General features: G+C 41.3%; 1 protein-coding gene across 1 annotated transcript in view; it reads left to right on the top strand.

Annotated features, from left to right (window-relative positions):
• The window catches only part of LOC111869963 (nuclear transcription factor Y subunit gamma), a 91,061-nt gene that overhangs the window by 10,288 nt on the left and 53,056 nt on the right, over nt 1-27,717 (top strand). The window contains exons 3-4 of the mRNA XM_023861864.2: nt 17,315-17,500; nt 18,201-18,338. Coding sequence (XP_023717632.1) covers nt 17,315-17,500; nt 18,201-18,338 — 324 coding nt within the window. The remainder of the gene's footprint in view (nt 1-17,314; nt 17,501-18,200; nt 18,339-27,717) is intronic.

Below are 27,717 nucleotides of genomic sequence, written 5' to 3' on the forward strand. Positions count from 1 at the left end.
GTGTCCCAGGAGGAATGGACCAAACTTCGGGAGGGTGTTCCTTATGTTAAAGTATGCCGATATAACCCAAAACACCTATGTCCAAAGTTGAACGGTTACGGAGATAATGGCCAGAGAAGTGTCAAACTTTGACCGGCGTTGCACACTTTTTGATTACAAAATACATATTAAAACTGGCAGGAATATGTGGATTCTGTAATGTTAATAATGTACGTAACATAAAACTAACTTGTGAATGACATGAAGCCATAAAATTGAAGTACAAAATACTCGCTCGCCATGTCATAATTGTCCTTAGGGTTTCCAAGCATTATACATGAGACATGAATGGCAAGCGCTGACGTAACGTGCTGACTGCGCGTTCTGATAAAGCCAACTACATAAGCACGGCTAGGGTGAATCACGGCACTCAAGGACAAACAGAGAAAAGGCCTCTCAGCTGATAGGTATAATCCGTGGACCTGCTAGAAGACCACACTTTTCTTGGGCCATTATCTCCGTAACCATTCAACTTTGGACATAGGTGTTTTGGGTTATATCGGCATACTTTAAGATAAGGAACACCCTCCCGAAGTTTGGTCCATTCCTCCTGGGACACTCTGTATGTAGCAGACCCAATCCCATGGAAGGTTTGTAGGCCACACATGCTGGCCACCGAAACACCTATAACTAAGAAACCATGCACAAAATATTGTAAAAAAACAGGTCACAAGCAGGAAGAACAATTCAACAGACAGTGCATCATTTTACATGATTTTAAATTATTTTAATGACTACCAGTTAGTGGTATCCGCACCCCTGATGGGCTGTACAGTATCAGAGTATAGTATAGCAATTTATGAAATTATCATGTATTCCTGATGATTGCCCTGTCTGGCTACATGTGCATTTTCATGAAAGCATGGACTGATGGTGATATACAAAGTGTTCCAAGGTATATTGGCCAATCTGCAGGATGGTGTTCCACAGGTCATTTGGACCAAAAATGTTCCAATAAGGTGTAGGTCTACTCAACACACTATGAAGTTAAGCAGTAGTGGTGTTTGCTGGAACTGCTGGAACTTGACTGAGTTCTTGCTTGTACACTGTCTAGGCTAGTATGCCTGGGTTGTGCTGCAGTTTTGTTGTAGTCAAAATTCGTAACATGTATATAAATGAAGAATACACCGGCACATCTTTTGTATATGGCTTCTACGATGAAAGTGGTGAGGCTGTTGTGGTGGAGTACTGGCAGTGGTATCCACTTTGCAGAATTCCACATCACAAAAACATTTGCGAACCTACACAGAACTTTGAAGGAGACTGGTTCCTTCCCATGAGCAAACGCAGAGCATAATGATGATGGACTGTAGAAGATGATGTTCTGATGGCAGTGCAGTGAAGCCCAAGTACATGTATGTGCAGAATTTCCAGGATGGCTGCTGTAATAGACGCAGGCATGGAGAATTTTGCACTATGGTTGTTTCTATCTGCATCATTTCCAAATAATGGACACCACTTACCAGGAGATCACACGAACTGTGTATGGTTTTGTGAATGGCTGCAACCATGGCTACACATTCTGTGACATTCTGTTCATTGATGAGCCTTAATTTGTCTGGCATGGTATTACTAGTAGAAGGAATTCACACTCTTGGGCACACAAAAATTCTCATGATGTACCAGAATGTCATTTTCAACACTGATTTCCAGATAATATGTGGTGTGGATTATTAGGTAATAACTTGATTGGACCACATGTTATCAAGGAATGTTTAACAGTTCTGAATCACAGGAATTTTCTGGGAAATGAATTGCTGTTGCATTTGGAGGATAGGCCACTTGCAACAAGAAGTTTGATTGTGGTTACAGTGTGACATAGCACCTCTGCATTTCACCACAATCACAACAGAATTTTTTATTGAAGTTTATGAAAGAAGATAGATAGGAAGAAGTGGACCAGTGGCTTGGCCCTCTTGGTCGTCTGACATAAAACCCGTTATATTTCTTTCTTTGGGGTTTCTTGAAGTTCGAGAGTGTATCATGGTACTAAACCACAAGTAAGGCATCAATTACTAGAGGCCATAGATGAAGCTGCTGTTGGTATCTGATGATGATGATGATGATGAAGGTGAGTTGAAAAGATATTTTCATTTAGTACCCCAATAAACTAGTGCTTAACTTGATAATGGTGTTGAATCGACCTATAGTTTGTGACACATTTTGTGCTCCAGATGGCTTCTGGAACATGCATCTAAAGTTTAGCCAGTATATCACAGAACATCCTCTGTGTGTGTGTGTGTGTGTGTGTGTGTGTGTGTGCACATGCACTTAAGTTAGATTTCTGGATGCTTTAGTAGTCATGGTATAATATACATTTCTTTATGCACACGTTACAGTTAGTTTTGTAAGATGTAAGAAGAACACAAGATGTAACTGTTGTTGAGAATCGTTGACTCAGCGCGATGCGAAGCACGCACCAGCCAGTGTACAAACTGAACAGTGTGTGTAGTGTGCGCCGACAGAAGTTAGTGGTTAGCCCAAACGGAGAGAGACAGACAGTTCTACATTCTAGTGAGAGTGGTAGCACTAAAAGAGCAACTGTGAAATGTCTAGTTCAATATTTGTGTTCTAGTTACATGAGATACTAATAAGGTGATGTAAGAATACTCCTCGAGGTTTTGTTCTTGACATGTTTTGGTTCCGAAACCTGGGATAGGGATACATACGATACATTCAGACTTCAAGACTTTGAGGGAAAGGAGAAGTCAGACATGCCCACGGTCGCTGAATTAGGTTACAGTTAGTTTTGTGAGATGTGAGAAAAAAACAAAATGCTACTGTTATCTGAAGAATTTTGAGATTTCCAAAGAGCCCCCTGATTGCTGTGTCCTGGTTATTTATCCTAAGATATGGACATCAGAGCATTACTTTGCCTGGGATATCCTGTCTCTAATGTATGATAGTTTTCAGAATTTTGTCATACAGGAGTTGCTGAGCTGAGAAATACTCAATACTCAAAGGTTTATGTTATTCAGGACAGAGCAGTCAGTATAGCAACTGGCTACTGGCTGGATGGTCCAGAGGTCAGAGATTGATTCATGGTGGGGGAACGATTTTCTCCTGTCCATGTCCAGACTGGTTTTGGGGTCCACCCAGCCCTCTATCCAATGGATTTTTTTGCTTTATTGCTAGTGAGGTGGGACTAAGTGCCTTATACTGCGGCCACTTCTGGCCTATTGTACCAGCCCCAGATGATAGGCGAGGGTGATTGTGGAACAATTGCTGGAATGAAGATTGGCAGGGGAAACCGAAGTCCTCGGAGAAAACCTGCCCCAGCACCGCTTTGTCCACCACAAATCCCACTTGACCAGACCCGGGTTCGAACCCGGGCTGCCGTGGTGGGAAGCCAGCGACTAACCGCTTGAGCTATGGCACGGTCACTCTATCCAATAGATACTGGGGGCTGTTTCCCTAGGGGTTAAGCGGCCAGGGTGTGAAACTGACTACTCACCTCAACTAATCACAATGTCAAGAATATGTTGATGTATACATCCACTCCCCCATATATCTTTGTGGTGTAGTGCTTAATTAGATAAGCATGGGGGCAACTTTACCTCACTTAGAAGCTACAGACTGTAGTGGGGCACAGCCTTTGTATTGTGTGCGATTACTGTGTTGCTTGCCAGTGTTCCTGCTTGGTCGGATGTAATGACAGACTACAGCTACAGCATAGAGTGAAGTTTACACACCTGTGTCACAGGAGATTCTGAAAGTGTCTACTCTGTCAGCTCATCCATATTCCCCACACCTCAACTAGATTCTGGCCCACATGGTGTAGTTTTCATATATACTTTCAGCTGAATATTACCTCTGAATTTTTGTTCTGCATGTGAATTTGTTTAACTGTCCTCATATGCAGAAAACCGCCAGAATAATGTCAGGAAAATGATGGCCGTAAACCATGCAACAAACTGCTTCACCAAATACTCTGTCCAAGGTGAGCTTGGATGTTCAGTAGTATGCAGAGTTGCAAAATCCCGCTGAAAATGTTCATAGAGGTTTTTGTTATGAGTTGCCTGGAAAACATGTAGTATCTGCCTTACATATTAATCTTCTCTTACTTCAGGTACACCAACCTTTACATCATTGAGTGTAACTTCAGGTATGAGAAGTTGATTTTCTGTGTTCTGTATCTTTTGTTGTGTGTCATCATGTGTTCATACAAATAGTGTCAAGCCTTGTCTGGCAGGGGTGTCATCTGAGGATGAAATCTGCAATTGTGAACTGACTGAAAATGGAACTTATAGAAATTAAGTTGACTACTGGGTGACATGGTTGCAACAAGTTCACAGCTGTCATTTTGTGTACCCATAGTTTCCATAATTTTGTTTTGGTTCCCACAGTCTCTTGATACTCCTGTTTTGTGTGCAGAGTGTATAAGTGGCTTATGAGGCGAATGTCATCTTGTGATGACAGTTTGGTTTTATCTTCACATGATATTACTTACTTTCATGGACTACACAGTGTTATATTGCAGAAGATAGAATTCTCCAGTTATTACTTTATTGGTAGGATTTTGAGAAGTGTCTCTGTAGGGACCTCAAATCCTAGGAAACTTTTTGCTGTGTTTTCTGTGACATTTCATAGTGGATATACATTTAGGGTAAGAATCATTTGAGAACCCTTATTGCTTTAGGTAAACTTATCTATGTCCAGTACAAATGGACTCTAGCACAATGCTAAAATGCACATAAATACTTACTTACTCATGGAACTGAGCCCCTCTGTGGAGCCGCCAATTCTGCAGCTATTCAAGAATTTCCCAGCGTTTTATGGAACCCGAAGATTCATTACCATGTACACAAGAGCCCTCCACTAGTCCCTATCCTGAGCCAGATCAATCCAATCCATCCCATCCTATCTCTCTAAGATCCATTTCAGTATTGTCCACACACCTACACCTTGGTCTTCCCAGTCGTCTCTTTCCTTCTGGCTTTCCCACCTGTATCCTCTATGCCTTCCTCTTCTCCCCCATTCGTGCTACATGCCCTGCCCACCTCATCCTACTTGACTTGATCATTCTAATTATACTTCGAGAAGAGTGCAAGTTATGATATAAATATAAATGACATAAATATCTAAAAGAAAATATCATTTCCTCTTTTCATTCCAGCTGACCAAACAGAAAAGATGGAAAGCAGCTCAGCAATCTCATATCACTAGTCATATCTTCAGCATAGTGTCAAGACAGTCTGCAGATAATAGATTTGTGGTAGAAAACACAGAAGTTCAGCTCTAACTTACATAAATGCTTACTACTGGACTTGATCCTGAACCAGTATGTGTGACAAAAATATCGAGTTCTAGTTCAGATGATTAGATATATTAGCACTTCATTTGCAAGTTCTCTCATTTACCATTAATACACCGCTATAGCTGATCTGCACACTTTCTAATCCACTGTTGCACACACACTAGCATTCTCAGTTTACACTAATCGTCTCCAAGGAATGGATCTCAACACAGAAATTAGCACTACAAATGACTATGAAGTCTTACTGCTATATCTTCTTCAATCACTCTGTAACCTCGAAACTAAAAATTCTTCTGGACTCACTTCTCCAGCTTATGTCTGACTCGTAACTGTCCCTGAACTGAACAAATTCTGTCATTTATATAGCCGAGGAATGGACATGTAACACAGGAAACATGTCACGTGACCACCACCCTCTCCTTCGTGACATCATCACAGGCACCGAAGACACAGCATCTTCTATTGTTCCATGTTGGACCGTGTTTACAGAGCTGTTACCTGGCAGTGCGTTGATCAAATCCGTTATATTGCTTCCTCCTCAAGGCTGCTTGTCCTGAACAGCCTAATGGTGTGTCACCATTCATTCTTTCTGATGTTTCTGCTTGTGACATCTCACCTTCCTTACCTTTAATCGTTTCCCCCCCTTGGTGTTCATCCTCCTAGTGCTACTGCAGCTCCCTCCTTAAGTCTGGCTTGTCCCTAGCGGCTTCATGACAAGGTGCCAACCGGTCCAGGTGTACTGTCAACATCCTCAACCTAAGGTTCTTCTGGTTCCTATATACCACATCATTTATCCTGGTGACTACCTTGTGCATGGGCCTTCACACGAAGATTGTAACTTGGGCGATTTCCCCCTCATGCGGGTCGGCGATAGAGCCACACTCTATCACCCTCATGGTAACTTGCGGAGCTGGCTAATTTGTCATACCATATTGTCATCTGGTCACTGGCCATCTTCAGGTGTTGGCGGGCATAATGGATGTCATGTAAATCTTCAGCATGGTCGTTTGTGGGTCGTTCCTTGTCTGGAGGTGCTCCAAACAGTAGGTCGCAGGGCAGTCAGAGTTCTCGTCCAAACACTAGGATAGCTGGTGTTGAGCCTGTAGTGTCATGAGTGTATGCCCCATAAGCTAGGAGAAAGAAGGGTACTCTTTCATCCTAATCCCTTTCGTGGTATGCGACAACCTTTCTTAAGTGCTCCTCGACCATTTATATATAGCGCTCCACCATGCTATCTGACTCCAGGTGCAGGGGCATGGTGCACATCTTACACCAAGGCGCTGCAAAACGTGCTGTAGCAGACGAGACTCGAAGTTATGGCCCTGGTCACTATGTAACCCCTGAGGTATGCCAAAGCGGCAGAAGAAGTTGGTGACTACAGCTTCCGCCACCGTCGAAGCCTCTTGACTGGGAATAGTGCAGGCTTCTGGCCAGTTTGTAAAATAATCCATAGCGATCATGAGGTATCGGTTTCCTTGGTTGCTCCTTAGAAAGGGAAGTGCTACAACGATGGCTGTCCTCTCAAATGGCGCCCGAATATTGTACTGGTGCATTTGGCTCTGATTCCTGGTCTGGGGGCCACAATTTGCTGTGCATATGTGGCACAGTCAGCACCATCTCTGAATATCGCTTCTTGCCTGGAGCCAGTAGTACCGTTGCCGAACCTTGTTCAGGGATTTGTTGACACCCAAGTGACCTTATGATCCACCGTGTAGTTCTGTCAGCACATTCTTCATTCTCCTCCCAGGAAGAACTATTTAGGCTATTTGAGATTGTCCATTGGCAGATTCCCAGTTGCGCTTTAGTACACCGTTTCTCACAGCGAGCGATTTCCACTGAGCCCAGTAGCTTTTGCACGTGGTGCTGGGCGATGTCTTTCCATTCCAGCCGCTCCCCAGTTTCTACCCCCTGTAGAATGGCTTATATCTCTGGATCGTTTAATTGCTTCATTCTCAGAGTCGCAGGATCTCAGCCGGCTGCGGCTACGACTGAGATAGCTCGTACTTGTTTGATATATATGCCCACGCGTCAACTTTATGCCAGTGTGTACACTCCTCTTGGCAGGATTTTCGTGAAAGAGCATCGGCATTGTTGTGCTTCCTGCCTTGATGGTGCCCAGAAGTAAAGTAAGTGCTGAATTCAGCGTGTGGTTTTTCCTAGGTCCTTAAAAGTAAGGAGCCACGTTAGCACAGAGGTCTGTGCTAAGATGGAACCCTTGTCCATACAGGCCCTTGAGGAAATGTTACAGTGTCCTCAGTATGGCAGGTAGTTCTCTTGGGTGACACTGTAATTCTTGTCTTCCTTGTACATCTTTTTGCTGTAGAATGCTAAAACTCCCTCCTGTCCATCCTGTATTTGGGATAGCACTCTTCCAATTCGACGTTACTGGCATCTGTGTGCATGATGAACCTCTCTCCTGGTAGAGGATAGGCAAGAATGTAGTCTGCTCCTTGTCTGTGGGTGCATCTGTGTACTTGCCGATAACCGCTCGTCAGATTGAGAGTGAAGAACCATTTGACTCCAGCCATCAGTCTTTCGGACTGTCCGGCGGTGATATCTGGCCATACCACAGTGACGTACGCTCTGGTATCCACTGTCACCGACCCAAACCTGTGTGACCAGGCTAGGGTCGGCCTTTTCTGTAATGGCAGTCAATGCGTCACGGGATTGTGTTAATGTATATGCCGGCGTTCACCCCTTTTCCGCCAACTGGCCACCCATTCTTTCTGCTTTGTGGCTATTTGGTTTCCATTCAGAACTTTTTGGCGACTCCGCTGGTCTTTTGGTGACCTATCTTGTTTCTGGCACCAGTCATTTTCTGCCTCGTGTAGAGGCAGGTACACTCAAGGTGACCCAGTTCTCCACAGATCCAGGATTCTGATTGCCTTGCGAGGCAGGTACACTCAAGGTGACCCAGTTCTCCACAGATCCAGGATTCTGATTGCCTTGCATTTCATTGTCGGGTGGGGGGCATTTGGCTTCCTCAGAATTTCTGTGTCTTATGTTTAACGTCCTCTGACTCAGACTGGATGGCACTAACCCTCAGTTTACTTTCTGCTTGGCCAGATTTTATTTATTTCATCATTTTCTGTAGATTTACATTCATTGTTTCATCTGTCAATCAATAATCTTATCAATCTGATTCAGTCATTACCAGATATTTACACTTTAGAAATGTATGAGGGTTATTCGGAATGTGACCTAATGTAGGAAGTGGGGGAAAGCCCGTGCATGACACATTGCTGTGTAAACCATCACATAAATGGTCACCTAGCGTTTGCTCTTGTCTCTTCGGAGGGAGTTATGATGTACCCTGAGATTGATAGACCTGAAAGTTGCGAAATTCACGTTATTCCCTTTGTGCGAGCTAAAACATGAGTGTGCAGAGATCCATCGTGAGTTACAAGCGGTTTACAGCCAAATTGTAATGATTGAAGGAACTCTGAGACAGTATGTAGAATGTTCAAAGATGGGCAAACAGATATTCACGAAGAAGAGCGAAGTGGTCAGCCATCTGTAGTGAGTGATGATCTTGTTCAAAGTGTTGATCAAGAAATTTGTGAAAGACTGTGTTTCACAACTTTTTGTGTGAATATTTCCATAAATTTCACCCAGTCTTTTCTACAAGATTATCAAAATTAGGCTAGGCCATTACAAATTTTGCGCAAGATGGGTTCTGAAAATGCTCATGGGTGTGCACAAAATGCAGGGAATGGCTTCAGCTTTGATATCACAGAGATGGAGATGAATTTCTCAATCATGTTGTATGATTAACAGATGATGAAATCTGCATTTCACTTGTGAATGGTGAAACCAATGAGCAGTCAAAGCAGTGGATGGTCACACATTCACCAAAGAAGCCGAAAAATTTTAAACAAGCATCTGCCAAAAGCTGATGGACAGGAATTTGGTGCAGATGGTGGAATTCATGCAAGAAGGGGCCACAATAACCTAAGAAGTATATTGCGAAATGCCAAGAAAACTGCGTAGGACCATTCAGACAAAAGGGGATGGAATGCGGACATCCAGTGTATTTATAGTGATCCTCTATGATAACATGCATCTACAAATAGCTGCTTGCACTCAAGCACTACTGGAGCATTTCAGCTGGGAGTTGTTTAACCATCATTACAGCCCTGATCTCGTTCTGTGTACTTGCCTGAAGAACTATTTGCGATCACAGCGCTTCAACAATAATGAGGAGTTGATGGAAGGTGTCATAATGGACTGCGCACACAGGCAGCAGACTGCTTTGACACAGGCATACAAAAACTTATTCCTCAATACAACAAGTGCCTCAGTTCCAGTGATGATTATGTTGAGAAGTAGCTTAACCTTTAAACTACTAATGACCCTATATGGGGTTGCAAAAATAAAGTCAGCGGTACGAATGACCCCTTATGGGGTCGCACAGTCCGCGCGTGCGCACGTTGCTTTAAAATGTAATTTTAAGATAGAAATTCTTTTCCAACTTACATAATTTTTGGCCACCATCTGCATGGGTTGTCTGTCTTCCCACTTGCGTCATCTACTGGAATGTTGCCTTCGTGTGGAATTCTCGGAAACATCCAGAAATGGGTTTTTAACACCACAGCTCCACCTGAAGAAGTATTCACACTCACAATTATAAATCACTCCATCCAATATGACCTGTAAGTTTTTTACTACATAAAAACTTAACACACTTACATGTTTCGGTCTCTGTGGACCATCTTCAGAGGGCAAACATCNATTTCATTGTCGGGTGGGGGGCATTTGGCTTCCTCAGAATTTCTGTGTCTTATGTTTAACGTCCTCTGACTCAGACTGGATGGCACTAACCCTCAGTTTACTTTCTGCTTGGCCAGATTTTATTTATTTCATCATTTTCTGTAGATTTACATTCATTGTTTCATCTGTCAATCAATAATCTTATCAATCTGATTCAGTCATTACCAGATATTTACACTTTAGAAATGTATGAGGGTTATTCGGAATGTGACCTAATGTAGGAAGTGGGGGAAAGCCCGTGCATGACACATTGCTGTGTAAACCATCACATAAATGGTCACCTAGCGTTTGCTCTTGTCTCTTCGGAGGGAGTTATGATGTACCCTGAGATTGATAGACCTGAAAGTTGCGAAATTCACGTTATTCCCTTTGTGCGAGCTAAAACATGAGTGTGCAGAGATCCATCGTGAGTTACAAGCGGTTTACAGCCAAATTGTAATGATTGAAGGAACTCTGAGACAGTATGTAGAATGTTCAAAGATGGGCAAACAGATATTCACGAAGAAGAGCGAAGTGGTCAGCCATCTGTAGTGAGTGATGATCTTGTTCAAAGTGTTGATCAAGAAATTTGTGAAAGACTGTGTTTCACAACTTTTTGTGTGAATATTTCCATAAATTTCACCCAGTCTTTTCTACAAGATTATCAAAATTAGGCTAGGCCATTACAAATTTTGCGCAAGATGGGTTCTGAAAATGCTCATGGGTGTGCACAAAATGCAGGGAATGGCTTCAGCTTTGATATCACAGAGATGGAGATGAATTTCTCAATCATGTTGTATGATTAACAGATGATGAAATCTGCATTTCACTTGTGAATGGTGAAACCAATGAGCAGTCAAAGCAGTGGATGGTCACACATTCACCAAAGAAGCCGAAAAATTTTAAACAAGCATCTGCCAAAAGCTGATGGACAGGAATTTGGTGCAGATGGTGGAATTCATGCAAGAAGGGGCCACAATAACCTAAGAAGTATATTGCGAAATGCCAAGAAAACTGCGTAGGACCATTCAGACAAAAGGGGATGGAATGCGGACATCCAGTGTATTTATAGTGATCCTCTATGATAACATGCATCTACAAATAGCTGCTTGCACTCAAGCACTACTGGAGCATTTCAGCTGGGAGTTGTTTAACCATCATTACAGCCCTGATCTCGTTCTGTGTACTTGCCTGAAGAACTATTTGCGATCACAGCGCTTCAACAATAATGAGGAGTTGATGGAAGGTGTCATAATGGACTGCGCACACAGGCAGCAGACTGCTTTGACACAGGCATACAAAAACTTATTCCTCAATACAACAAGTGCCTCAGTTCCAGTGATGATTATGTTGAGAAGTAGCTTAACCTTTAAACTACTAATGACCCTATATGGGGTCGCAAAAATAAAGTCAGCGGTACGAATGACCCCTTATGGGGTCGCACAGTCCGCGCGTGCGCACGTTGCTTTAAAATGTAATTTTAAGATAGAAATTCTTTTCCAACTTACATAATTTTTGGCCACCATCTGCATGGGTTGTCTGTCTTCCCACTTGCGTCATCTACTGGAATGTTGCCTTCGTGTGGAATTCTCGGAAACATCCAGAAATGGGTTTTTAACACCACAGCTCCACCTGAAGAAGTATTCACACTCACAATTATAAATCACTCCATCCAATATGACCTGTAAGTTTTTTACTACATAAAAACTTAACACACTTACATGTTTCGGTCTCTGTGGACCATCTTCAGAGGGCAAACATCACTACAAATAGGAAACCACCATCACATAATTTGTTTACATGTAAAGTACTTACACTTATATGCTACAATACATAGTACACAGAATAGAACATTTCACAAACACAGCAGTTTCCTGGGAATGTAAAGTTTTTAAAAAATTGTATAAAATTCCTTGATGCTAATTAAAAGTTTTTTAGATTGTCAGTAATTAAAATTCGTAAACCATGCAGGCTCGTGTTCGTCCTCCCATCGTCTCTCTTATATGGGGCAGATATTGTGCCACCTGGCTATCTTGATGTGAAGGTTCTTTATATCGTCCAGGGTTGCTCGTGGCTGCTGTGCTGTTTTCACTGTGAAAACAGCACTAGACATATCTTCACCTAATTTGTCACATACCCCAGAAGTTAGAACTCTTCGTATTTGTTGTAGAAGTATAAAATTATGACCAGATACAAGGAAGAGTATTTGTTTTAATTTTGCCATTACATCTATAGATAGCTGTAGTATGATGATATGGAATAATTGTGCAAAAGAGGCAATATAAATTTTCTTTTTAAATATATACAAAAAGAGAGAACAAGAGCAGGAAAGAATGTTGAGACATGTAATAAAACTTTGTTAGAGTGTAATCTCAAAATTAACAGCAGGTTACACTTTACAAGTAGTGAATTATGGTATATCTGTGCAGTGAAGTTACAGTTATGTCTCTTTACTTGCAGGATGTTAAAAACACACTCATTTATATATATATATATAGAGAGAGAGAGAATGTATGTAGCTATAGTTCTGTTGTTAAAAGCATATATGAGGGAGAGTCAATATATAGGTCAGAGTGATATTTGAACCTGGAGAAAACATTTCTTGACATATCCTCCATCAGCAGTGATACAGTTGTGCCATCACTTTTCCATAACCATGCATCATAACCCGCACCCTAGAAGTCTTTTGACTGTTTTCTCAGCCACTTCACACCTCCGTTTCAACATCATCATCACCAGCGAAACGTTTGCCACCATGGTGGGTTTTAGTGGATCATATAGATGTAAGTCACTAGCNGTCCTCCCATCGTCTCTCTTATATGGGGCAGATATTGTGCCACCTGGCTATCTTGATGTGAAGGTTCTTTATATCGTCCAGGGTTGCTCGTGGCTGCTGTGCTGTTTTCACTGTGAAAACAGCACTAGACATATCTTCACCTAATTTGTCACATACCCCAGAAGTTAGAACTCTTCGTATTTGTTGTAGAAGTATAAAATTATGACCAGATACAAGGAAGAGTATTTGTTTTAATTTTGCCATTACATCTATAGATAGCTGTAGTATGATGATATGGAATAATTGTGCAAAAGAGGCAATATAAATTTTCTTTTTAAATATATACAAAAAGAGAGAACAAGAGCAGGAAAGAATGTTGAGACATGTAATAAAACTTTGTTAGAGTGTAATCTCAAAATTAACAGCAGGTTACACTTTACAAGTAGTGAATTATGGTATATCTGTGCAGTGAAGTTACAGTTATGTCTCTTTACTTGCAGGATGTTAAAAACACACTCATTTATATATATATATATAGAGAGAGAGAGAATGTATGTAGCTATAGTTCTGTTGTTAAAAGCATATATGAGGGAGAGTCAATATATAGGTCAGAGTGATATTTGAACCTGGAGAAAACATTTCTTGACATATCCTCCATCAGCAGTGATACAGTTGTGCCATCACTTTTCCATAACCATGCATCATAACCCGCACCCTAGAAGTCTTTTGACTGTTTTCTCAGCCACTTCACACCTCCGTTTCAACATCATCATCACCAGCGAAACGTTTGCCACCATGGTGGGTTTTAGTGGATCATATAGATGTAAGTCACTAGCGGCCAAGTCCAGACTGTAAGGTGGATGTTCAAGAATTTCCCACTGTAGTTTTCTAATTCTCTCCTGGGTTGCTCGGGCTGTATGTTGTCTGACATTGTCATGATGAAGCAGTATTCCTCTTGCCAGTTGGCCTGGCAGTTCTGCGAATTGCATCACGAAGTTTCAACAGAACTTCACAGTTCAGACAGAATTCACTTTTTCACCATGCTTCTGAGAATAGGCTAACAGTATTCCATGAGAATCCCAAAACACGGTAAGCATAAACTTCCCAGCTGATGGCATAACCTTAAACCTTTGGTTGGAGGGCGAACTGGGATGTTTCGATTGCATTGAAACACACTTTGGTTTGGGTTGGTTGTGATGCGCCCATGATTTGTCCCCATTAACAATTCCGTTAAGTACACCATGTACCAAAACGATTGACTCAGTTTGGAAGTTGATTATACGAGTATTCTTAACTGGTTTGTACAGAATTACAAAAACTAGCAGAAATGAAAGAGTAATTCTAAGAGTATATAACACATCCTACAAGCATTCAATGTGTGCACCCTTGGTCACCCGGCACATGGTAGTCTAATTCTTGCCACACTTTGATCAGCATTTCTGGTGTGACGGTCTCCACAGTCGGAGTATTTCTGCTGTGCAAATCATATATGCTCGCAGGTAGCGGTGGCACAAACACTTTGTCCTTCATGTAACCCCAGAGGAGGTAGTCACAAGGGGTTGGGTTGGGGGATTGTGCGGACCATGAACAGAAAATCAAGACTGGACAATCATCCCATCCATGTGGAAGAAAGTCGTTCAACCAGCAACGAACATCTCGACGGAATGAGGGGAGCCCCATCCTGCTGCCAAATGTAATCCTCTGGTTCATCTTCATGCAGTTTAGGGAAGAGCAATGTGTGTAGCTCTAATCATTTTGGTACACGGTGTATATTTTCTCCTTCATCTGCATATTTGTACCTGAGAAATGTTGCAAGGACAGACCCATTCAGTCCTTTTTTTCTTGCTCCTTCAGTTCTCTGGGCACCCACCTTGTGCACCCTTTCTGAAACGTCAATCATGCATTATGCTGTTGGTTAAACCATGGGAACAACATAGTTCAGTTGCTACACTGTAATTATCTTCCTGTGAGATTAAATCAACTCTTCCACCTGCTGCACAGTCTGCTGCTTCTTTCACAGTCTCAAACGTCCTTGAGAGAATATCTCAACTCAGTTATGAACCACTTTACATGACAAACTACTTCCTTTTACAAAGAGGAAACGTTTTTATGAATGTCCCTTGAATTGAGTCATTTTGTCCACTAAAAACGCACAACAGAACACTGCTTTTCTTTAGTATGCTCCTTAAGCACGGTTACCATTTTGACTACTGAAACCATTCTCTGAACATGTGTATGATTGTCTACTAAATAGACTGTGCTGCTACCTAGTGATACACACGGAAAACCTATTACTTCTATTACAGCTGTTTTACTTCCATTTGTAACCTTTACTGGCTCTTCCTTGTATCTTTGTTTATATTTAGATATACTAATATAATTCCCAAAAATATCCCAATCTGATATCTTGGTGGTTCAGATTAGTTTGGTTTACTTCAGATTTTACTCTCTGTTAACCTTTAAACGCCAGACTTCTGAAATAGTGGTAAGCTTGAGCTGGCCGGAGTTTATTTAAATGCCCGCTGCTGGTGCGCGTTTAAATGCGTGTTGGTACTCTGCCTTTAAATGTCCATTCCTCTTAGTGCACCTAAACAATTTTAAGCATTGTGTTTAAAAATGCTGTATCTAACTCAATTTTTATGATAAATGGATGGAATTAATTTTGTTTGTATCAGCAAAGAACATACTGTCGCATATTATAATGGAAGATTTGAAATTTTTTATACAAATTATATTCCATTTTCAATTTTTTGTTTTTAATTTTGATGAGTACTGCAAAAATGATTTCCCAGTTCTTCACAGAGTTGTTCTGCATTACAAATTCATTTCTGTTTGTAACACTTGACAAATTTTAGCAGTCCCTGATGTCATAAAACAGATGGAAGCAATAAAATCATTTGGCCTTCTGCTAGCACTGCTTACACTCTTCGGATTTTCGAATCTTTTGATTGAAGGTCAGAAGAATGAAAGAATGGCTATTCAAGAGAAAGCTAGAGGGGTCCCTTCTTCAGTTCTAATACCTTCCGTTATAGCTGCAAAAGCTTATTGCCCTTTCTGTGGGCCTGAACAGACAGATGCATCGCGGCTGAGATTCAGAGTGCGGTCTGTTTTCTCTGCGTGCTTAGTGAAATCGAATACTGTAGTTTTATTTCAGCCTAGATACACATCAAGCAGATAACAACAAAAAAGGTATGTACATCAAATTTTACTGTATATTTTTAACACATTAATCTGCAGAATCTGCAATAAAAGTACTGGCTCGTGGATGAGTTTGGGCATAACTCATACGTATACTCTTTTTGGTTGTTCACCTAGGTATCATTTTAATTTTTCTATTAGGGCTTTACTCAAGTCTGTCTGGTAATTACTACATTTAAAAATAAATATTTAGGACTGGGCATTCGCTTCTACTAGCGGCGTGTGCACGCGCTTCCCCTAGCGGAGTTTAAATGCCCGAGTGGCCAAAACTGGGTACTTTGGCCACAACGACCTTACTCACCACTGGCACAAACGGGGCACTTCGGCACTTAAAGGTTAAGTTTGTATGGCATCTAGCAAATGTAGGTAAAACAGAATTCTGCAGTCATTTTCATATTTGGGATCCTATTGAAGAGACTGGCACTCCTAGCCAAATGTAGTTAGAATAGTAAAGTCAATGAGGTTGGGATGGGCAGGGATTGTAGATCACATGGGGAGAAGAGAAATTGATTAGGGTTCTGATGGGAAAGCCAGAGGTAAAGAGACCACTAGAAAGACCTAGTAATAAGTGTAAGGATAATATTGAAATGGATTGTAGAGAACTGAATTGATCTGGTTCAGAATAGGGACCGCTGGATGGCTCTTTTGGACACAGTAATTGACCTAACGGTTAGCTGTATGATGGGCAGTTTCATGGAATTAGATAGATATTAAATTTTATAAAATATATGGTCTCATATTTGTGAAGTTGTTACTGATTAGGTACTTATGTATTAGTGGGTGACCAAGTAATTTTGAAAGTTACCACAATGTTGTCCACTGTGGTAATGCTGCCAACCTCTGAAATATATTTCTGAAAACAAGACCCAAAATCTAAACTTAGAAATGCCTCCAACAACAAGTTCACAAGGTTAGGCTTTTGGATTTGTTTTAAGATATTAGGCCTTTAGTTCCACATGAAAAGGTCAGGCTCTTGATCTTGTTTTTAAAAATAAATGTTGAAAAGGCTTATAAAATTATGACTTTTTGCAAGTAAACATCTGTGGTTGGTCATGCTGTTGTGAACAGCATGTTTTCAATGTAATGAAGTTAGTTAAGCTGAAAAATTATTTTCAGCTTCCATTTGCATTCTTTGTTCTGTAATTATAGTGGAAAATAACAGTTAACAATATAATTTATATCAGATTTAGGTAGACAGAGTTGTATTAAAGAATGATTTCTCAGATTGCTTCCAGTTCTTCTTCCTGTTGTTCCACATCTTATTACATTTGCTTTTTTTGGTGACTGTTTGGTAGCTGGATTTGAAGACACAAGCACTTCCACTTGCTCGAATAAAGAAGATAATGAAGCTTGATGATGATGTAAAAATGATAAGTGCAGAGGCACCCATGCTGTTTGCTAAAGCAGCTGAAATATTTATCCATGAATTAACACTTCGAGCTTGGGTGCACACTGAAGATAATAAGCGAAGAACACTTCAGGTTAGCACGATAGTACATGACAGTATGCTTTTGTTCCTTCATTGAATTGTTTGTTACCTTATCTCCATGCACATAAAGTGAGATGAGGAGCTGTCACCATAGCATGCCCTCCAGTACTAGTGGGTATCTTATTCCTTGCCTCTGCACTGCTGTAAGTACAATATGCTTCTCTGTGACATGTTCCCTGTCTTTTATATGCTGTCATAAATCATTCTCTACATCTTCTGGAGATCTGTTGTTAACCATGTATATTATCTATTGAACTTGGTCTTGAAGACAGGTGTAATTTAAGCTTATGGCACAGTTGTTTATTTTCCTTATACACATGGGTATAATACTGTAGTTTTTGTTTCTGCATATCATTATATCATGAAAACATGTCTGTATTTTAACTGAAGAAAGATGTGATATTTAGTACTGGCTAATAATCACCTGACTAGCAGAATATGGATATCGGTACAGTGTTTTATTACTACAGAAATATTATGTTGTACACTTGAAAGCCATTTTGTGCCTAAGACAAAACAAGCTTACATTTGATAGTTTCTAGTGGAAGTTTGAAATTGTAGTACTCTATATATATGGCACAACAGTTCTGCCCCTAACATACACCATGTTTCTCTGCAGTAGAATAGCAATGCCCATGATATCAAAAGAGTTAACTTTCTTACATTCATGTAATTAATTTATTCATTTTCAGAGAAATGACATAGCAATGGCAATTACAAAGTTTGACCAGTTTGATTTCTTAATTGATATTGTCCCTCGAGATGAATTAAAGCCCAACAAAGGGCGAGATGATGCTAGTGTTCGTACTACTTCTATGAACCCTGATCAGGTAAGATATGTCATCATTTTTATGGGCATTAACAACAGAGAAAATTTGACATAATACTGTCACGTGATAGAATATAACCATAGATGGGTTTTGGATTGGCGACTCGATTTATTGCAGGCTTTTATACAGCATGTGAATACAGTTCACTATTACACATATGCTAGTGTCCACAGGCACGTATTCACTGTCGTTGTTTGGTAGCGGCTTCCAACGACTTATGTTTCCCTTTCTCCGGGCTCCCAAACTGTCCCCCGCCTCAGCTACCAGCTCATAACAGCAAAAGCTGACAATGGCTGAACCCCAGCAGTTCTCTAACTGTAACTCCTAACTGGTTCTGGTTATAACACCTTGGCACAGACCATGAAAACGTCTCTGTCATTATTGCTGTGTTCTCTTGTTGCCGTGGCAACATGCTTGCTTGTGGAGCCACTACTTAGTAATGACTGTTGTAAAATTATTTGTTTAGCGGTTGTTGCATAGCAACAGGTCTACATGCTGTGCTTGTGATGTCTGTGATCAGCTTCACCTTCCTTCCCTCTGGCTCGGTTCTCAGATTGATTACCCCCCAGCTGCTTTCTGTGATCCCCCCCCTTAAGGCCTCTCGTCCTGAGCAGTTTCCTGTTTAGGTGCGAGCCAGTCCAGATGGACCATCATCATCTTTGTTCCAGGGATCCATTGAATCCTGCATAACCACTTTGTACGGACCCTTCCATGAGGATTGGAGCTTGGGCGACTTCTCTTTCTTGCAGTTTGGGCAGCAGAACCACGCTTTGTTGCCCTCCTGGTAGCACGAGACTTGGCCATGTAGTCGTAACAAGTTTTTATCTGGTGGCTGGCCACGTACAGGTGTTGGCAGGCATAATTGTAGATCTCATATAGATGTTCAACGAAATTTGTTGCTTAATCGACTGTGGGTCGTTCCTCGTTGGNGGGGGGGGGGGGTCCCAAATAGGTCGCAGGGCAGTCAAGTTCTTCTGCGAACACTAGGTTGGCTATTTTTAAAACCCGTGCTGTCGTGGATGCATGCCCTGTAGGAAGGAGGTAGCTGAGTAAACTTGCATCCCAATCCCTCTTGTGCGACCCACCGATCCTAGGAGTTTGCCATCGACTGTTTTGATGTGTTATTCCACCATGCCCTTCAACTGCGGGTGGAGGGGTGTGGTGCGTTTTGTTCACTCCTAGGCGTTGCAAAACCTCCTGCATCAGATGGGACTTGGGAATACAGCCCTGGTCACTATGCAGCTCCCATGATACTCTGAAATGGCAGAAAAGGTTTGTAACCAGGGCTTCTGCCACTATCGAAGCCTCTTGGTTGGGAGTGGTGTAGGCTTCCTTGGTCGCTCCATGGGAAGGACTCTGCTACATCGATGGTTAGCCTTTCTAACAGTGTCCCAACATTGTACTGATGTATTTGGCCCTGATTCCTATTTCAGGGGTCGCATCTGGCTGCACAGGTATCGCACTGCTGGCACCATTTCTCATCCTTGTTTCTTTGCCTGGAGCCAATAGTATCTTTGCTGGACCTTATCGAGGATCTTGCTTGGCACCTAAGTAACCTCCTGATGGCCCAGGATGTAGTTTGTTCAGCACGTCATTCACTTTGCTCCAAGGAAGCTCTGCCTGGGCCATTTTTGACTGTTCATCAGCGGATTCCAAGGGGAGCTCTAGTATGTCATTAGTCACAGCAAAGGATTTCCTGTTGGGCCCAGCAGCTTTTGTACGTTGTGCTGGGTTGGCGATGCTTTCATTGTGGGCAGTTACTATAGGATTCTGACGATGGTGTATAACACACTGATATGTTGGGTTTTTGGACTTTATCCATTGCCCTGGTTTTTAAGATAAATAAAAACATGACGTTTCGGAATCACTAGCCTCAATCACTGGTCCAGTGATTGAGGCTAGTGATTCCGAAACGTCATGTTTTTATTTGTTATCTTAAAAACCAGGACGATGGATATAGTCCAAAAACCCAACATATCAGTGTTTCATTGTGGGCGCTTTTCGGTCTCTACTTTGTCCAAAATGGGTCCTACATCCTGGTCATTTGGTAATTCTCTTCCCAGAGTAGCTGGATCCCAGCCAGCTGTGGCTACAACAGCAATAGCTTGTACCTCAACTTTGTGTCAGTGGGTACACTCCTCTTGCCATAGTCGTTGCTAAAGGGCATTGGCATTATTGTGTTTACGGTCTTGACGGTGCTCGAAGTGAAGCTGTACTCCTGTAGGCGCTGAATCCAGCGGGCAGTTTACTCCTTGAGGTTTTTAAAACTCATGAGCTAGGTTAATGCAGAATGGCGGGTGCGTAAGTGGAACTCTTGTCCGTAGAGGTACTGTGGAAATGTTCCAGTGTCCACACTTGCTGCAAGTAGTTCCCGTCAAATGATGCAGTAATTTCTTTTGGCCTTGTTCAGCTTCACTGTAGTATGAACTGTCCGTCATGTATTTGGGAGAGCACACCTCCAATTCTGACGTTACTCGGGTCTATGTCAAAGACGAACTTTTCCCTTGGCTACGGGTAAGCAAGTAAAAGAGGCAGTACAGAGTGCCATCTTTGGTGTTTGGAAGGCGGCCTCGAGCTCTGGAGTCCACTGGAAGTCTTCCTTCTTTATGAATTTGGTCAGCAGTTTTGCAATATTCTCGAAACTGGAAATAAACCCTCCGTAATAAGTGCATAGGCCCAGGAAGCTTCTTGTTAGGTGTCTCTTCGGGGTCATACATCCCCGTATGACTTTCAGATTCCCATGTCGGTGGTTGTCCCTGCAGGAGATACAGTATTCCTGAGGTATCATACTTCTTCCTAAAGAGTCGGCACTTCTCCGAGCTTTAGGCGGGCTTCTTTGGACCACTGGAACTCTCTTCGCTGTTTAAGTAGATGCTCTTTGGAACATGTGGCAAATCATGATCTCGTCCAGGTACATGAGACATGGCTCTTAAGTGAGTCTTTTAAGACCGTTTCTATTAACCACTAAAATGGCACTGGAGCGTTTCATAGACCAGAGGGCATGACCATGAACTGCCGTAGCCCTTGATATTCAAGAATGCAGTCTTCTCCTTGTCAGGATGCAGATCCACCTGCCAATAACCGCTCTTTAGGTCCAGAGTGGAGAACCATTTGGCTCCAGCTTGCATGTTCAATTTTCATAAATCTGGGGCAGTGGGAAGTGGTCTTTCTTCGTGACGTCATTCTGTTTACTGTAGTCGATGCAGAATCAAAAGTCCCCGTTCTTCCGGACGAGAATGAACAGTGATGACCAGGGTCTGTATGACTTTTCGATAGCCACACATTTTTGCATGTCCTCAAGCATCTCGCCCACATCCGCCTATTTTGCTAGATGGAGCGTCCTTGGGGGTTGTCAAATTGGTCGGCCCTCTCCCTTATCTTTGCAGTGGTACATTGTCAGTCCATATGTGGTCATCGCTCCTCATAACAAAGATGTCTCCGTACTCGATGAGGAGTTCTTCCAACTCTTGGGATACAACATTACTCAATTTTGGCCTGGCTGCTTCAGTCATGTGCTTAAACTTTGGGGTAGTGTCTTGGACCTGTGGTTGTTCAACATTTGGGGGGGGGGGGGGCACCAGTGTGACTGGCCCACGGTATGCCAGTGGGGAGCCTTTCATGAGCTTCTGTTTGCTTCGGGTAGCTTTCCGGACCTTTGCATTTACCTGTTGGCGGTCTCAGACCATAGTCCTGGAAATGTAGTCTTTCGGCAGCATGGACCTCTGGACTTGGTTCTACCAGGCTTTTTTCCACTCTGTGGGGCTCCAATTGAGCCATTAGCACGCCCTTGCATTGTGCAGGAATCATCTGATCATTGGCTACTACCAGGCTGGAGGACCAGGGCCGCGCCTCGGGGCTTCATAGTAACACCTCTTCCTCTGCAATACCCAGCATTTGGCGCCTGAAGTTCACATACACACCTTATGTGTTCAGGTGTCCTGTCCCAAGATGAACTCATTTGAGATGCTGGCGATGAAAACCCAGCTTTTCCGTGGTCACCACCCGAAGGTCAGTGTCAAGACTTTGTTGGAACATAGCCCATGAGGTCGATGCATCGAATTTAGGGGTATGTGCTGGATCCTAATCTTTGGCAAAACCCATACATGGAACCATTCTTCCTCCTCTGCTATTTTGTCCTTGTGTCCTTGCTGTGCAGTAACTGCTAGGGCCCTTGTCATCAGTGTCTCGACCTGGATCATGAGGCCGAGTTCTTCGTAAAGGTTCTCCCTTGAATCTCTTCTGGTTTCCAGGAGGCTGTTTGTTCACATATCGATGGATGTCTTAATGGCCTGTAAGTCCACATGTGTTTTGCCAAACTTATCGCTTAGTTCTTTGTGGAGGCCTTGCATCGTTCGGTCCACACACAACAGGATGTCTTCCAGCTGATGTTTAATTGTCTCCTGTAACTCATGCCGGATGAAGCATATTACGGCCTCCATCTTATCGTGATGTATGTTCATCTTGTCTTTCATTTCTTCTTGAGTATACCCTGTCCTAGCTTGGTGGATATCCATCTGGGAGATGAGAGTACCTCGAAGGATCTCAGACTTCTCGTTATTGGCCACTTGGTTGGTTCTTATTTTATGCAGCAGGCATTGCACCATCCGCCCCATTACTTGATCCATCATTTGTTTCATTTCCATGGTATAACGCTGTAACTACACAATGCAGTCTTCAATCCAATCCCACTTCTGACACCAGCTGTTACATGATAGAGTGTGGCTGTAGATGGGTTTTGCATTGATGACTCAATTTATTACACGATTTGATAAAGCATGTGACTGCGCTTTACAGTTCACTATTACACACACACACTAATGTTGACAGTCACGTCTTCAGTGTTGTTGCTTGGTAACAGTTTACAACTGCTGACCTTCACCTTCCTCTTGGTTCCTGAATTGTCCCCATACTCAGCTACGAGCTTCTAACAGCAACAGCTCACAATGATTAAACCCCGGCAGTTCTCTAACTGCAACTGTTAACTGGTTCTGGTTATAACGCTTTGGCACGGACTGCTTAGAAAACGTCTCTTCCATTATTTCTGTGGAAACATGCTTGTTTGTGGAGGCGTCACTTAGCAGTTTCTGTTGTATAGTTGCTTGTTTCGTGGTCATTGCCTACATGCCACATTACTACAGGGTGATTCTAAATTATTGTTGGTGTTTCTGTGGCGAATAATTTTCAAATCGGAAATACAATAAAACTGATTATGGAATATGAAATAGTAACTCAAAAAGTTGTATTCGGCGATGCTGTAGTTGGAACATTGAAGTCTGGGAGAAAATATGACATACCTCAGAACGCCACCTGATTTCTTCTTGTGGTGATTCGTTAAGGACATTGTTTACAAGACTCGTGTAGCTTCCCTCGATGAACTGAAGCTCAGAATTGTTGCTGCACTTGAAACAGTTACAACTCAAACACTTGGATGGAAACTGAATACCGCCTAGACATCTTACATGCTATGAAAGGTATGCATGATGGAGCTGTTTAGCATTCTGCAATATTGGTTCTATAAGCAAAGAACTTTTTTTATTTACACTTTAATATTCCATAAGCAATTTTATTTTGTTATTTTCGTTTTGAAAATTATGGGTCACTGAAACCCCAACAGCAGTTAAGAATCACTATGTAGTTTTGTGACATTGATAGGAGTAACATGCAGATATCAATAATATGTGTGTAGCATGCATGAACAGTTTTTCTTCTTTCATTTTGTTTTAAAAAGTGATTACTGTAATGGGCGTAGTAGATGTCAAACTTCTCTTTAAATTAATGCGTATGTAGTTTTATTTGCACTAGTGTGATATCATTGTTTCACGACCCAGCACAAGATAAAATTAGTGACATAAAGAACAGGTTCTTTGAAGAACTAGAACATTTATTTGAAAAATTCCCGAAGTACCCTATGAAAATTTTGATAGGAGATCTCAATGGCAAAGTAGGGCGTGAAAACATTTGAAACCAACGATTTGGAATGAGAGTTTGCATGAAATTGGTAATGATAATGGAGTTAGAGTAGTAAACTTTGCCACATCAAAAAAGCTTACTGTCAAAAGTACAATGTTCCTGCATCGTTAACATCCATAAATTTACTTGGACATCTCCTGATGGGAAGATACACTATCAAATCGACCATATTTTGATAGATAGGAGATGGCATTCAAGTATACTTGATGTCCGATCATTCAGGGCAGCAGATTGTGATACTGACCACTACCTGGTGGTGGCAGAGGTTAGGGAAAGACTGGCAGTGAGCAAAGAAACAACGCACAGAGTTCATATAGAGAGATTGAATCTCAAGAAATTAAATGAGGTAGAGGGTAAAGAGCAGTATTGTGTTGAAATCTCAAATAGGTTCGTGGCTTTGGAAAACTTGGACACTGAGGTGGATATTAATAAAGCTTGCGAAACTATTAGAGAGAATATCAAAATTTCTGCCAAGGGGAGTCTAGGTTATTATGAACTGAAGAAGCATAAGCCATGGTTTGCTGAAGGATGCTCAAAATTACTAGACAAAAGAAAACGAGCCAAATTGCAGTGGTTACAGTATCCATGCAAAATACATAAGGATAATCTGAACAATATAAGACGCGAAACCAGCAGGTATTTCAGGAATAAAAAGGAGGAATATCTGAAAGACAAAATAGATGAGCTTGCAATGAACAGTAAGAACAAGAACATTAGAGACCTGTATAGAGGAATAAATCACTTTAACCAACCTAGAAGTAAGTGAGTGAAGGATGAGAATGGTGATCTGCTTGCAGATTCCCACATTTTGAATAGTTGGAGGAACTACTTCTCTCAGTTATTGAATGTACATAGGGTCAGTGATGTTAGGCAGACAGAAATGCACACAGCTGAGCCGTTAATACCTGATACCAGTTCTTTTGAGGTTGAAAGTGGTATTACAGAATTGAAAAGGTATAAATCGCCAGGTAGTGATAAAATTCTGGCAGAACTTGTTCAAGCAGGAGGTGAAATATTACATTCTAAGATCCATAAGCTAATTACTTCTATTTGGCATAAGGAAAAACTGCCTGATCAGTGGAAGGAGTCTACTATTGTACCAGTTCACAAGAAGGGTGATAAAACTGACTGTAGTAATTGTCAGGGGTTATCACTGCTACCAACTTTGTGCAAAATTTTATTCAATATTCTTCTCTGAATTATTGGGGATCATCAGTGTGGGTTTCTGTGTATCAAGTTACGTTCATAACTTGCCACTATGTTCAATATAATTTTGTTCTAGTATTTTATTAATTCATTATTTAATTAATAACCTACTTAATATAATGCTAGAACAAAATTATATTGAACATAATGGCAAATGGTTTAAACAAAATGAAGGTCTTGCCTTGGGAGCACCAACTTCAGCAATTCTTGCATAGAACTATCATTGATATTTTGACGAAATAAGAAGTAATATATTATTATAGATACGTTGACGATATTTTAATCATCTATAATTCCCATGTAAGTAACATTGTAAATACTTTGTATGAATTCAACAATATCCACCCTAATATCGAATTCACAATGGAAAAATAAATAATAAGATCAGTTTCTTAGATTTATCCATCGAGAAAACACAAAGGCTACAACTAGGAATCTATCGAAAACTTACAACTGCTGACCCTGATCATCCATAATGATTCATGTCACCCATTTGAACACAAAAAAAGCTGCCATAAACTTTCTCATTAAATGATTGAATCAGTATCCCCTTTCGCATAACAACACAAACATAGAAGAGAACATTGTTAGAACTATACTAAATAACTACCCACTAAATATCATACAACTAACACAAAAACCCTCCACAAACAATACTACGCACAAAAGGAAATGGACCACCATTACCTATTTAGGTCATGAAATCAGATCTATTACTAAACTTTTCAAGAATACTGAAGTTGTCATCTTGTCATCATCATCATCATCATCATCATCATCATCATCAGTAATCTGTCAGACGACAGGTCCACAGTCTCTTCCAAAACAGTTCCTCCACTTAATGTGATCTAGAGCTGTCTCATACAAATGAGAATATCCTCTTCTGTCCCCAATGTCATCCAGCATCTTCTTACGTCTTCTTCCTCGTCTTCTGGTCACTTCTATCCGCCCCTCTCTCTTTCCTTCAATAACTTCTTTTAGAAGGCAGTTAGTGCATAAGATATGACACTTCTTCATTTCTCACATAATCGGTGCAACTGATCTTCTCCATCCTTCTCCAACACCACATTTTGAAACTTTCCAGATGTTTCTGATCTACTGCCCTAAGTGTCCAAGTTTCAGCCCCATACAAAGCGATGCTCCAAACGTAGAATTTCACTAGTTTCCTTCTCAAATTTAAGTCCAATTTGCTGATTAAAAGATTCTTCTTCTTGCTACATGCAGCTTTTGCCATGACAATCCTAGATTTAATTTCACATGTGCACCTTCCATCATTTGTTAAGAAGCTACCCAAATATTTAAAACATTTCACATTCTCCAGTTGTTTTTGGTCTATCTTTATTGCGAATGGGGTGGTTATCTCGAAATTTTCATTACTTTTGTTTTTTCCGCATTCATTTCCATGCCATAGCGCCTTCCAATTTCGATTAGTCTATCAATCATACCCTGTAGCACAGTTTCTTCCTTAACCATTAACACACGGTCATTTGCATATTACACAGTTTGAATAATTTGCCCACCTAATTTGACGTCTCCGAGCCCATCCAGAGCTTCCTTGGTAAGGCATTCACTGTACAATTTGAACAAAATTCGTGATAAACAGCATCCTTGTCGAACTCCTCTTCCAATAAATGATACAAACTCCGTCCCAAGTGCAAACAATATATATTATATGTCTTTGATCTTGTTCTCTTCTACACTACATGTTTCGGCCTCTATCGGCCATCATCAGGTGTATACTCTTAACGTTGCTGCCACACTGAACCCAGTCTAAAATTTAACATTTAAAAACACATTGTATTTTCTTTCCTCGTATTATCAACATCTACCTCGTTGATTATATTGCACACATCAAATTTAATTTTCCTATAGTAGCACTATAAAATCTTTAGTTATGATTTTAAAATCCTTGAAAATTTTCTCTAAATTTAAAATTTAAAATTTAAAATTGTTAGGGTTACTCGCCCTATGTCTAAAGTGCTGGAGCGGGTAGTTCTTGTTTCCACACTGTACAGGTGTTATTCTGTGTGGTCTTCCTGTGTGCATGCCGCTGCTTGTCTTTACTACATGTGCTCCAATCTTCACACTTTTTGTCTCCCCTCTGTCCAGTCGCACTCTAACTTTCTGATCCATGTACAATTTACTAATCAATCTTCTTTCACGCCAATCGATACCTGTTTCCTTTAGGATCTGCATTAATTTG

The sequence above is a fragment of the Cryptotermes secundus genome, unplaced genomic scaffold, assembly GCF_002891405.2.
Source record: "Cryptotermes secundus unplaced genomic scaffold, Csec_1.0 scaffold1430, whole genome shotgun sequence".
NCBI classification, from domain to species: Eukaryota; Metazoa; Arthropoda; class Insecta; order Blattodea; family Kalotermitidae; genus Cryptotermes; species Cryptotermes secundus.